The following is a 14,392-nucleotide window of genomic DNA, read 5'->3' as shown; positions in this document are numbered from 1 at the left end:
TGGAATATGCTATGGTAACCTTTGAAAGACAATACAACTTGAATTGCTGAGTGCCATTTACACAGTCATTTTTAAGAAAGCGATGCACTTCACAGTAAAAAACATCCCAATTCTTGGACCAACCAAACCAACTGCTGATACTTCTCAATCAGCCAAAGCAGGGGTCTTTTTGTTTTTGTTTTTAAATTTTTTTTTAAAGGGAAGAAAATTGGTCAAAAAAGAGGGAGTTAAGTTGTCAAATCACAGGCCAATGTGGCAATCACAACGGTTTAAAATTCAGGAGGTAATTTCTGCTACAACACAGTAAAAGGTTGTCACCAAGTTCACCACCTTTGCACTTTAGTTAAGTATCCAGTATCTGTGATTCTGGATGACACATGGTAACATATCATGCTTCAGCAATATATCCACAAGCAAAGCAATTGTTCATTGTTCATGGTTTAAGAGGGGTTTTATTAAGTCAAAAAATTCTGCTAAAAAAGGAGAAACTGCTTGAAATGGAGTGCAATGCTAACAGCACATCAGCAGTGAAGCTCTCTGATCAGTTTCTTAAACTTATGTGAACTGTCTCAAAACTTAGAAACAAAGAAAGATAAATCTGTAAGGTTGTGCTACATTCTGAGCACCTGATACCCTACCTTTAAAGCATGCAGAAAGCCTTTCTGCACATACAGGTCAAAATGCAGCCACAATGAAATCACCTGCCTGAAGTTGAGCTTTCTAGAGGACTTTGACAATTCATCTGCCCTACAGATTACACGTAATGCGTTTTCCAGCTCACAACAATGTCCTAAGGATCTGCTACGAAGTTTCAGGGCAAAGTTTTGCATTGATTTGCAAAGACAACTCAGAAACGAGTTAGGCTGAAGAAAGAGAAAAGCAATGAAATTCAGTGACAGTATTGGCCTGATTTGCTTCTGCTAGCATTATTCTATGTGAGCTGAAGGGCGGGGGACTCGACCCCTTTGATTTTAGGCTAGAGCATTAGAGAAATTTCAGCTTGCTAAGCCTTCACAGTTTCACACCTCCCAGGAGCAACAAAGAAACCACAAACATGATTTGCCCAAAACTGAAAATACACCCCCACTTTTTTTTTTCTCCATTTTTCCTTCCCCATCATCTTTCTGGAAAAATAAGGCTGTTACTACATATTTTTTTTCTGTTGGTAACATTTCTAGCAAGAGAAAAAGCTTTTGCTGGACGGAAGAGTCAACTGAAAAAGCACCTACTTAGAAAGCGCAGGTAAAGTACAGGAAGCTTATTTCAGTAAAGGTTATTAAATATCAGGCCTCTTGGTAATGTACAAGAGAAGAAGTCAAGAGTAGTGGCTATTAAGACACGCAGGTTCTCAAACTAGCTGTCTCCTGTGGGTGAATGAGAACACGTGGAGTCTAAAATCTAGTCATTCTTTTACACGAAACTTTTGATAAGTGAGTTTAGCCATGTAAGAATATGCGTCGAGTGGCAAAGTATGCACCTCTCAAGTTTAGAGGAATTGTGAATTCCACTTTCTCTATTTACCCTCAGCCTTATAACTGGTTGTCCTGGAAAGTCTGATTTAGATGTGTGATCTGGCACATATCTGGCACTTTTTATGATGACAAGGAGTCAGAAATAGTGTGAACACTTTTGGGGATACTACGGGTCTGTTCCTGTTCATCACTGAAACTAGCAGTAAAATTCCTATTAACTTGGTGGGGAACAGGATGAAGTCCTACTGCAGGAGAATAGTATAGGGACTGGTGTTCTAAATCCAACAAAAGAGGTAATTTTATGTACTCGGACATGATCATGTTACCCAACATATCGGAACTCCAGTGTATGACTACCCAGACACTAAGCCTATCCAAAATGCAAAGTAGACCAACCCAGCTTCAGACTTCTTTCACTGCGGTTGGATCAAATTGTTCTCCTGGGTCTCCAAGCATCCATATGTCGCTTGCCAAGTCTCAGGGAAGGATTGTGCTTGGCATCACGAGAAAACTGACTGGCTGCAGAAGAACCCTTTATATGTAAGCTACTTATCACTGGCTGATTGAGCAACATCTGAGAACAAACAAAAATAGTGGAGGAATATGGAAAGTTTTTCCTACCCTTAAACAAGATCAGCTAAACCTCGGTATTTTCTTCACTAGGCCAGACAACTCTGATTTATTCTGTCTTCCCTCAGAAGTAATTTTTCTCCACTTCTGATCATTCCTGGCTCTCCTGTACTGTTCTCCATTTAATCCATGACTTTCTTGGAGATTAACGTTCAGCATGGGTCTCAACAAAGCACCATTTCATGTGCCTTATAGGCAGCATTCCTGTTTATATATACTAGCCTGTTTGCCTTTTCCACGATGGATGACACTGCTGACTGATGTTCCCTGGACTATCCACTATCATCTTTTCTTTAGAGCTGCTATCCAGCAATGGTTTAGTACTAGGTGTTAAGAATCCTTCATTTGTTTTGAAGACACCATGTGAAAAAGGCTAGTAATCTGCCAGTACCATTTTAAACTCTCTTTTTCACATGCATTCACAGTCCCTTTCAGTGAAGCCCAGGTTACAGATACAGTGATTGTCCTGCATTATCTGATCCAGGTCCGTGACATGCTGTCTAGAACTGGAACAGGGTCAGACCCAGGCTGGACACTCTTTGGTACAGGTTTCCACTGTGACAACTGATTGCTAGTATATATACTCTTGCTTCAGTTCTCCATCCACTTTTGCACCTGTTAGCTTCAGCTAGACAGAGAGGTGACCAACACAACAACGCCAATGATAAACCAGATCTACCACCTTCTAATTGAAACCTCCTTCAGCTCAGTGTGCCGATTGCAGCCAAAAGCACAAACCACGCAACAAGCCCTGCAGGTATGTTTTTCTGGTCAGTGAGCTCACTGGTGTCACCGAGGAAGCACACAGCCCGATACCACATCTGCCTTCAGTTTAGTTAAACCACACTCCAATCCATAAAGATAGTGACAATATATAACCAGGGGCACCTTACCACCTTGCAACCAGCCACCTATGACTGGCCCGCAATCACATGGTCAATATTAGCCACATCAATGTAAACTGGATTTTTTTCATCGAGGAACATGTATTTTCAAAGTAACAGAGACCAAAGACTATTTTTGTTCCCTTACATGTCTAAGCGAGGAGAGTGGTTTGCCCTACAACATCACAAACCGACACGAAGTAGAAACTGGAGCTGTAGGTACTTGGACCACCAAAATACTAGTCTTGTTTCCTTATGTCTGCTTTTCATGGGCTGTGAGTTCTCAGGCAAAGAAGGATGGTGCATTGCTCTCCTGAGAGACAGGGACCAAATGCAAAGGAGAATTATTCCCAGCGCCCCAAGATTAGTGGCAGAGTTGTAGCAGCAACTCCTACCAGCTCTCTCCAATTCAGCAGCGTTGTCTGTCCCCTCCTTCTTAGCAGTGGAATAATCTTTAAAAGATACCTCGTCTCTTTAACTATGAATTATTATACTGTTTTAAAAGCCCAGAAAAAAAAAATCATCATTAATATAAAGAGTTATCTATATTAGAAACTTTATTGATTCTGGAACAACTCCTCTGTGGGACATTCAGTTGTGTGAATTGCTGAGAAATTCACAGAGGAGGAGGTCTGCACTGTTCAGTGTCACATCAATCTCATCAAAACCTTTGCTCAGCATTATATGCAATGTTGTACATGATAAGGACAAAAACACTTGTAAACCACTTAGATTCTATTATTTTTTCTCTGGAGATCAGGCAGCTGATAATGAAAAGCATGAAAAGTATGAGCGGGTTTCTATTTCGCAGATGAGTTGCAGATATCCTGGATGGATTTCAGTCTAAATTTTGTACTTTTTGAAACTTCAGCAATAGCAAGCATAAATTTAGCTGGTATTTCTTACTGTCTTACTGATACAGGGGCACAGTTCTTAAAGATGTTATGTTTAGACTGTTCTTTATTTCATTTTTTAAGAAACGGAGATTTTTTTCTTTTCCTGTCTAGTTAGAAGTTACTTCCTTAACCAGTACAGTTTACAAAGTTTACCATGATGCTGGGATGTGTTTATGTACATTCTTAATTCAGTAGCTATCCCTGCCACAAGGAGTGGTCTTAAAGGTCCAGCTTAAAATGCTGGAAAAAGAACCAGCCTTCTGCTGGAGTCTACTTCTCCAAAGTGCAGCAAGTGCTTGCATATGCTTATACTTATTAAGAACAGATACGTGATTAACAACCATGTCTCACTTTTTATGTCAATGTAGGTAGGAATTCAAAATAGATAAGGGATTAACTCACAAACACTATACTATCTGCACAAAGCTGCCAGGACTTGCCAACACATCCAAGATAGTAATTTTGAACCAAAGCCAGTGCATAAGACAATCCAGTCCCCTGTGCTGCAGTTACCGTAAATTTAGTGACACCTTGGTTGCCAAATGCTTGCTTTATGCTCCAAACGGGAAACAGTTAGATGACTAGGGATCCTTTAAAAACCCATGGATGTCAGCGGGAGTTTTTCCAAGGACCTGACGCATGTCGCAGTGCAGACCTGTTCCACGAGAGGCTAACAAGTGTGTGTGTGCGCGCGCGTGCGTGTGTGTCTGTGTGTGTGTGTGTACTCCAAGCCCACTGGGAAGGATCATTCAGCCTGATGCTGGCACTGCAGCACGCGGCACTCAGCTGGTTAACAGCTAGACGCCTGCATTTAGCACCGCTGCCCGCTCCCCAGTAATCTCAGCTCCGCACTTGCTCCTGCTGCTGCCATAAAGACACTGCAGCTGTGTGACTCTCTGCAGCAAGCATTGCGGGCGGCTCAACTCTTCCTCCTCCAGCAATAAATTACACAGCAATCTGCCTTCTAATTTCTGTCTGCAATTTTCAGCCTCTTAACAGGGGCTCCTTAGCCATTACCTGCCCAGGTTACTTTCTCCTACCGCAGTGCTGCTTACAACCCCGCATGGCAAAAGAACATGGCTGAAGCAGAGGAGCTGACAATGGCATGTCCCCAAAAGGCTGGAAAGCACCTTTTATTCAGCCCTCTGCTGGTAAACTGAGGGCTTTCTTTCAAGGTATGTATTTTTTAAAATCTGAGCACACCTCTGCTGTCCAGATCTTGAGCTGATTGTCAGCCACTGCGACTCTTAGGCACTGCAGGGGGGCTGAGCCCCACCCTGCTAACCGTTGTCTCTGGATCCTGACAAATGATGCTGGCAGCTCAAATTAAAATAATCAGAGCACTGCCTAAATCAACAACCTGAGTCCCGCGCCGTCTGGAAAGGGCTGCAACTCATAGATGAGAGCAGGTCTGTCTCCTTCGAAAAAAAGAGCTCCCCAAACTGCATTGGTTGTTGGCCTTTTTTTGTGTGTGTGTGCACAGAGAGCATTTGTTTTTACTGGCGAAGAGGAAGAAAGCTTTACATGCCTCCAGCGCCTAACCTTGCTGCAAGTCAGCTAAGTAACAAAAAGCATCTGTGTGTCAAGAGCTACACAGGTCTGGTGTGCAATTGCCAAAAGACCATACTCATTTCACTGCCACCGGACCTGTCAGGTGATGTTAACCCTTGCAGGCACGTGGCTTTTATGGATCAGAATTTGCAACAGAAATCAGGGCCAGAGGCAGGTGTAGCATCCCTGAGCTCCCGCGTCCTGCTCCTGAATGGCATCCTGAGTCCGAACAGTGCCTCAGCACGTGCAGGCTCAGGACGGGCTCACATGCCGTTCAAGAGGGGCCAAGGTTTGTGATCACATTTCAGCCCCATACTACCTAAATAAGGAAGCACAGGGTTGAGTTCATGGCTCTGTTAAGTTTCTTGGTGAAACAGGCAAACAAATCCCTTGCCCAAGCTTCCTTTCCCCTGTCAATAAACAAATACACTAAAATCTTTGCAGAGTTCCTTGGGACCCACTTACAAAGAGGCTCAGAAGCTATATATTACTAGTGTGGGTCCTCATAATTTACTACACATGCATGGTCCGCTGCTTTCCCAAATACATCCTGCAGACCAACCATCTCGCTGTTGACTCTACTTTGCAAGTATTCAGCTGATGAAGGAGTAGACTTCATCCTGTACAAGAATAAAGCAGTGTTTCTAAAGCTGGTAAGAAGTTAGATACAAGGAGTGATTCCTGGAAGAGCAAGAGTGCTCGAGGAGAGGCTGAGCATCACCGTGCACCCGATTCCAGCCCCATCCCGCCGTTGTCCCACCTATCTGTCTATTCATCAGTTTTATCATGGCATGTAAATCCCAAAGTCTCACCTCTGACTTCACATCAACATCTACCCCACTGCTGCACCCATGGTGTGCGGCGTCTGTCCTTAAAGTTACACGCCAGGCTAGAGCTGTTTAATAGTTTCCAAAAAGGTAAATCTTTCACAACCATTTTACTTTACCAGAGTGACTTAACAGCAACAGGAAAATCACAAAAACACATCACCCATTTTCAACTTCTTTTGCAAAACATAAATTTGAAAGGCACAAAACAAAATCCAGTATCTCAGCTCCTTGTCTGTGCTCAAGAGATGTTGGTGATGTGTTAAGGGCGAGGAATGTGCTGTGGAAACAATTCTAAATTTAAACAGTTGAGTTTGGGTAAGTCTGGAGACTGTCTAGAAATTTCTCGAGAGCAAGCTGGTTTCTGGTTTCTATTTGTTCCTAGTTTTCACTGATACCTTGACAGCAATATTTTTTCGTCATATTTCCGTTTCTCTTGCTGTCATGCAGACATTCCTAAAGCAAAAGTACAGATAAAACCCAAGATGGTAATTTTAGTTTTCAGACATTACTGGCATTTTTCTTTGGCTCTTGGCTTAGAATGGTCAAAGGCCATAGCATTTCTTGCACTGTGCACGATCTCGCAGTGTTTTATATTCTCTAGAAGTCAAGACAAGATACAACTGTGTTCGCCCGGGTTTCTCTCTGCAAGGCCTGCCACGGAGCTGACTCATGATATCGCTGCAGTCCAGGGCAGGGCTGCAGATTTGTGTGAGAGAAACCTCTCTTCATCCCTTACAGCAAATGTAAACATAACGCTTCCTCTCCCATGACTGATTCCCACTGAGGTTCACAGGAACCTCACAGGTTCACATCGTGCTCACAATAAAGATCTCATTTAGATTTACATTGCGATAATCCCCAGTTTACACACACTAAGCCCATTCCTGGAAATGTTTGCAGCAGGATACAGACTCTCCCCAACCCTGCCAGGTTTTCCTCACCGTAGAGTACTCTGGAAATCTGTTAAGGTCTGACTAGCCCTCAAGTTTTTTCAGCTCAGAATATAAAAGGAGGACAGACACAGCTACAGGAGGATTTTCTGTTTCAGGTAGTTGGATGTTAGGACTGCTGAGTAACGAGATGGCAGAGGAATGGTTTTGATTAATCAGAGCCTTAAATACAATTTCAAATAGGATAATGAGGGAAAAATGGGAATGGAAAAATGGGATCAAAATATGTTGCAGCAATGTTCAAATAAGCTTCACGATGAGTTGCGAGGGGGGCTTTCTTTAGTGCCGAAACTCATGAAAGCACTTAAAGACATGGTTACTCCATGAATGTGTTTGAGTACACAGGATGGGCTGCACTGCACCAGACCATCTAGCCCATGCTCCATGCTAGCGCAGTGCCTAAAGCAGAAGACTTCAGGAACATGGCAAGTACATGTAAAACTTCTCTGCCAGCCTCTAGTAATTTGCAACTCAAAAATTACTTCTGTGTAATGAGAAAGGCCTTAATGGATTCCACTTTCATGAGCATGCCTGAGCTCTCCTCAAGCCCAGGTGCACTCTGAGTGTCCACCACGTGCTGGAGAGAGAGGCTCTACAGCTCAACAGCTCATTTTAGGAAGAACATCTCTTTGTGTTTGTTTTGTCCACAACTGCTACCCTCCTTAGACACCTATTAATTCTTGTCCTAAAAGGTGTGAATAGTATTTCCTTATCTTCTCTCTCCATAACACTCATGGCCTTACAGTCTTCTGCAGATTCTTCTTACTCACATATTTTCCAAGCAGAAAAGTCCCACCCTGCTTTCTCTTTCCGTATCTTGCTGCCCTTTTTTTCTGCAGGCTTTAGGTCTGAAAACAACTGAATTCAGACAGATTTGATCACGTGCTTAACTATAAGGACAAAAACATTACTTCTTAAATGAAGGCATAGGAAACTAGTGTATTAAGTAATCACAGAAATAGTAAACTGTTGATTAAATGAATTTGCCTCTTCTTTCTATGTGATCCCCAACACCAGAGATTCTAATTTTCATGAACAGTGTTCTCTGAAAGGACTCACAAAAATTGTGGAGAAGTGTCACAGTAAAATGACCTTGCACATATTAGCTACTAGTCATGAGTTTTAATTTTGTGGGGTAATAGACAATAGGTGAATGTGGGGAAAAAAAGAGATACTGGCTTTTCTGTCAATAAATTTTCTGAAGTTTATGGACACCACATGATACTCACTGAAGTTGCTGAGTGTCCCACCCAGAAACGTAGAATGCCTAGGTTACCAGCAATTATGATACTGAAACTAACCAGTACTACCTTTCCAAAAGATAATTGTATTACTATTCTGAAAGACCTGCTGAAAAATTAGTGCAATGCTATATGCAAACATACATGCACCTGCCTCCCCTTTGGGAGGACTCTCAAACCTCACATGGGATAGGTTTAACTGGTATGAAATTAATCTCCTTTGCAGGACAAGGATCTCCCCCACCTCATCCCTGTTGAATTACCTCCTGCACTAGTTCTAGTCCCCCACGAAAGGCAGCACTGCTCAGACCGCAGAGCCCTCGTCTGTGGGCCTGGGCTCTACTCACTTTTATTCTGATGCACCATCCTGCATTGGCCTGTCTTAATACCAGCTGTATAGTGGGTGAAGGACTTCTTTAAATGGAGGACCCCGTTTACCAAATAATCCAACTTGCTCTGCAGGACTGGTTTTTGTCGTTGTATTTGCTCCTCCACCTCTCTTTATGCTACCTGCACACTATTGATTTTGATTTTTCATTTACCTCAAAGTACCAACAGAGAACACCTTCAAGCCTTGAAAAGCTGCTTCCTATAAGCTCTCCCCTGCCCTTGCTCTCAAGGAACAAGGCTCTGTTCAGCAGTCTCCCTCGCTACCAGCAACTTTTTGAGACCCAGTCCTTAATCCATCTAAGGCAGACCCCACTGATACAGGAGGGGGCTATTTTTAAACAACAGTGTCCTGACATACTAAGTGAAACACCTGGTGACATTTAAGTGATGTTAGATCCAGCCCAACAAACTCATGATCTCATAGAAAAAGCAAGAATAGTCTTATTCGACAGGAGGTATCTTTGACATGGCTAATTGAATGTCAATAATTACTTTTCTTTAATGCTTCACTGAGCTCCTGGTTCTCAGAGATGGGCACTGGTTTTATTTGCTAAGAAATCAGTACATTTTACTAGCTTCCCACTTACATCTGTAGGCTGGGCACATACTTAACCTGAAAACCTCCTCCAGCTCCTGCGTTCGTTGTTGCTCTAGTGGATGGTTTCTCCTCAGTGCTGTCCCTCAGTGATTCCCTTCAACTCACAAGGCACTGCATTGTATGTGCATTTGTGCCCCAGATGCACCGATACATACACAATACCCCCACTTCCCAGATTTATGATTGCTAACCGATGGAAAATATTTACATTTTGAAAATGCTTGTCTATATTTACATCACTATCTGGTGGTGAACTCTGCAGCCACAGAGACTGCGGAGTGTGTGGAGTGTGCAGAGTCACACACTTTATTTATCAAAAATGGGATCAACTAACTCAGCTCACCTGTCCCCTGGCCACCGAGCTTGCTTCCTCTGGGACTAGTCGCATTCCAAACTTCTGAGCCACACACAGCAGGCATACTTTTTAAAGCTACAAAAATGTGTCCTTTTTCACCCAAAATTTTACACACACACCCCCTTTCAGGAAAAGAGCAGATGCAAGCACTGAAGTGTGCCGTAGGAACAAGCTCAGAGAGGGGAAGGCTTCTGACCTCCTCTTTTAACCTCTTGCTTTCCTCCTGCAAGCCATCTTCCCGCAGTGTTCAGGGCGGGCACTGCTTGGCTCCATTAGCAGTAGAGCAGCAGAATTGTGCTATGGTGATTTAGGGTCAGGCTCAAACAAATGCTAAGAGCATGATAGAAAGATTTACCAGTATCTGTCTGTGGCACACGTGATGCCCAAGTGGCGAGATGTGATGTGACCTCTGCTCACGGAAGGATCAGAAAACCAATTGCTCCTGGCCATCATAGGACATCCCCAGGACACAGAGCTTATGCTTTCCTCCCAGGCAGAGAGAACTGGGTTCCACTTTTCAGTAGTTGTCTCACATCTTCCCACTTCTCAAACTGGACTGCCACAGTGCTCTGAGTTTTACAGACTCTGCAGTCTCTCAGTTTGTGAATTTTAGGAACTTCAGAAATAGAAAGATCTAAAAATCACAGCTTAAGCATGTACAATGATATTAAAAACATATACATTTAAAGCTTCTTTTTTTCTATTTTTTAAAGACTTGTTTAGCTGTTTCTTGCCCTGCTAAACCAAGTTCTCCTCAATCTTGCATCCAAGTTCTCCTCAATCTTGCATGCATCCCTAACAGCTCTCTGAGACAAGGCCAAAGTCCATTATTCACAGTTTACAGAAGGAAAATGAATGCACAGAGAGGCTGAGTGCTTGCTGCTGGCAAAACAAGTGGCTAACTCATGTTCACCAAGGTTTAGACTAACGTCCTAACAGTTAGACCCCTTTTTTCCTCTTCCCGTGACACTTGCCTCTGTGCCAGACAGGCATACATTAAAGCTCTGATTAGCCACAGCAACAAAGTACGAAATCAAACTCTTCACAAGGCATCAGCCTTCTGGTGCAAATATTCATATTTTCATGTTTGGATTTTGTTTTCCTTAAATACTTAGTGATGCACACTTAAAATTTACTCTGCCTGTCTTCCTGGCAAGCTCATTTGCCGTGTTGATTATGGAGGCAAGAACAAATGCACAGGCAACAGTGTGTAGAAGTCCCAAAGGTAAATGGATTTCTTTCCATATGCCTAGTATTTGGCCAGCTTGTTTTAAGAGTGCTGGTGTAAGCTCCTGCTTATCTGAGTGAGATACTGCAGCTTCTGAAAATAAAGGGAAAACCAAGTTGAACCGAAATGCCGCCTTGTTCCTTCTTCTAAGAAAGGCCATGCAACTTTTGAGGATGGATCTTATTTTAGCCAACTGGTGGCCGAAGAGAAATGCCTAACTTGTGTCATGTTACTCATCCTCATGGAGCAAAGCTTACACTAGAAATAACTTCTCTGCATTCTGACAAACATTTGCAGCAGCCCAGGCATGGGAGAAAAGTTACCGAACAAGCTTATATGGAAAACCTGTTGCTCTGCAGAATGGGTAAGCGATCACGCCAGTTCATGGAACCACATTCAAGCTTAAAATAAGGCTGAATATTTTTGAAGCTGAAGTAAAATTATGTCAGTCTAATTCACTGCATACATTGCTATCCTATGCTTTATTTGTTGCAAGGTATAGAAACCAAAGAGGAAATATAGAATCATAGAATCATAGAATCATAGAATTGCTGAGGTTGGAAGGGGCCTTTAAGATCATCGAGTTCAACCTTTAACCTACCCTGACAAAAGCCACTTCTAAACCATGTCCCTAAGTGCCCCAGCTACCCTTTTTTTAAACACCTCCAGGGATGGTGAATCCACCACCTCCCTGGGCAGCCTATTCCAATGTTTAATAACCCTTTCAGTGAAAAAATGTTTTCTAATATCCAACCTAAACCTCCTCTGACGTAACTTGAACCCGTTTCCTCTCGTCCTATCACTTGTCACCAGGGAGAAGAGGTCAGCCCCCACCTCTCTACCACCTCCTTTCAGGTAGTTGTAGAGGGTGATGAGGTCTCCCCTCAGCCTCCTCTTCTCCAAGCTAAACAACCCCAGCTCCCTCAGTCGTTCTTCATAAGGTTTGTCCTCCAGACCCCTCACCAGCTTTGTAGCCCTTCTCTGGACACACTCCAACACCTCAATGTCCCTCTTGTAGCGAGGGGCCCAAAACTGAACACAGTACTCGAGGTGGGGCCTCACCAGTGCCGAGTACAGGGGGATGATCACTTCCCTAGTCCGGCTCACCACACTAATATATATATTTTCTATATATATATAGAAAATGAATATCCAGATTCTCAAAGCCTTCTCTTATACCAGCATAAACCTACTGTAAAAAGCTGCAATACACCAGGTGATAATTTTACATCCATAGTAGCCTCATTGGTGTGAAATGCAAAGCACCAAGAAGCAGAGCATCTAATTTACTTTGGTGAAAAGTTTAAGCACATCATGTGGAGTGGAAAAGGGTGCCACTTGGTTTTCTGTTATAGAGCAGCCAAAAGAAGCTGTAATAATGTAAACCATTGTTTTTTAATGCGAAGATGGAAGTTTTTCAGAGCTATGCACAGCAGCAATGCACGGAGCAGCTCTGCAGAATGGTTGTGCCATACGGGAGTCCAAAACCAGAAGCAGTGGTGAGGGTGGCTGCCAGGGGAATGTTCCCTGTGTTTCCATTTGGAGATTTGGCAATGCCTACTGCTGACAGAAAACTGTGAACCAGCTTAAAAATATGCATCTACTTTCCGCCGCCTGAAAATTAAACAGTTATGGTATCCCCCCCCCCATCAAATGATACCATTTGCTCTATTTTAGGAAATATTTTAGAGAGAGAAACCCCCCAACCTATTTGTTTTACATTGGGTTATTTTAAATCTCCACGGACCTATTAGCGGACTTAAAGAAAACAGCTTGGAACAGCAGCAGCAGCAGCAGCAGCAGCAGCCATTCCTCTTACTACAAAGGAAATCTGTAATCTCTGCCGGCTACAGTAAACCGTAGCATCTGTTGATCACTGGGGGAACTGGGGAAGGGAATGTAAAACCCATGCGGGCTCTGCTGTCGTCTGTCATTTCCCTTCAGACCTCCAGGTGTGCGGTCCCCGGCATGGACCGTGCCATCCCACCGGGACCGGCACAGCTGCAGCAGCATCCCAGCCGCAGGGAGGAAAAAGAAGAAGATGAGCCGGGTGTCACTGGAACAAGGGCAGGCTGTGTGGGGCTGGCAGGCTGGCAGTGCCCACAGGAACACAGGCCTTTTGACACGGCGCCTGTGCCGTGCTAGAAGATGAGCTGGCAATTTCTGTGTGCCGGGGCGATGGTGGTTTTTCAACACCCAGGCCCAATCCTCACTGGGTGTCACTGCCCGCGTTCCTCTGAGGTCTGCACCAGCTGAGCCCATACCTCACTCCATATTACGGTCCTAGCCGTGAAAACAAAAGTTTTAACTAAAATGGGGCAAAATCCTGCCTAAACTTTCACCCTGGCGGGGTGCAATTTGTCAGGGAATTTGTCTGAAAGCGTGTGCTCAGCTACAGAGCTGAGGTGACAGTTTAAGTAGTAGATCAAATAATTACACAAATTTGATAATGTAGTGTTTGTATTCGATTGTTTTAAAAATTTGTAATATCACAATTACTTTCTGCGGTAAAAGCCACCCTGCAGCAGATCATTTTGTTTAACTTCTTAATCAGCTAAGCTAAAGCTCCCACCGTGAGAAAATATCTTTTCAGCAGAGTAGTGATTTTCTCCCGCTATCTCCCCTCCTCCTCACTTATTCCTTCTTTTCTTCTCCATCATCAATCTTTTAAGCGTGCCACTGTGCATTCACATTTTTCTTTCTGCACGTGTCAGCTCAACGCTCTTCCTCAGAGCCCTCTTTCTCCGCCAAACCCTGCAAAGCAGACTTTTAACCACTCGCTTCCCGAACGGGGAACTCCATGCACAACTTTGGGAAAGCCAGGCTCTCCGGCCGCTTCCCAGCCACCCTGCCAGGATCCCTCCCTTCCCTCCGCAAACCCACGGCGACGGACAAAAGAGCGAGTAAAATGAAACTGACTTACTGCTATGGCTTGGAGCCTTTCCTTGTGCAACTCTGCTTCCGCCATCCTGGAGAGAAGGACACAGGAGGAGAGAGAGGGAGATGGATGGTGGGGAGGGAAAAAAAAAAAGAGAAAAAAGAAGGGCAACAAAAAGGCAAACGAAACCAAAACGGAGCACACACTGCAGTCACCCGGGGGGAACTGGAGTAATTGCAAAGCAAGTCGAGCTCCTGTGTAGTAGTCAGCCACTTTTGGAGGCTCTGCGGGCTGGCTCACGGTAGGATCATTTTAGTCACTGGACCAGTGCCTGCCTGGCTGCCTGTCTCCCAGCTGTATTGCTAACTGCATTTCATTGCTGCTTCTGTGTGCCGCTGCTGTCACACAAGCCATGTATGCGCTCCCCAAGCAGCTGAGCGCAGGGATAGCTCGCATGGCTATAATTTTTCGCGTTGACGTCTCAGCTCA

At 43.9% G+C, this 14,392-nt stretch overlaps 1 protein-coding gene across 3 annotated transcripts in view; it reads right to left on the bottom strand.

Annotated features, from left to right (window-relative positions):
- Positions 1-14,373, bottom strand: part of PALM2AKAP2 (PALM2 and AKAP2 fusion) — a 278,279-nt gene extending 263,906 nt beyond the window's left edge. For 2 of the 3 annotated variants that reach the window (XM_054186715.1, XM_054186716.1), the window contains exon 1: positions 13,949-14,357. In XM_054186715.1, coding sequence (XP_054042690.1) covers positions 13,949-13,993 — 45 coding nt within the window. In that variant the 5' untranslated portion in view covers positions 13,994-14,357. Of the gene's footprint in view, positions 1-13,948 lie in introns of all 3 variants that reach the window. The other variant, XM_054186713.1, reaches the window with a different exon arrangement.
- Between the last annotated feature and the right edge of the window lie 19 nt (positions 14,374-14,392).

Source organism: Rissa tridactyla, chromosome Z (genome assembly GCF_028500815.1).
Source record: "Rissa tridactyla isolate bRisTri1 chromosome Z, bRisTri1.patW.cur.20221130, whole genome shotgun sequence".
In the NCBI taxonomy this organism is placed as follows: Eukaryota; Metazoa; Chordata; class Aves; order Charadriiformes; family Laridae; genus Rissa; species Rissa tridactyla.
This window is presented reverse-complemented; position numbering and strand designations above follow the sequence as displayed.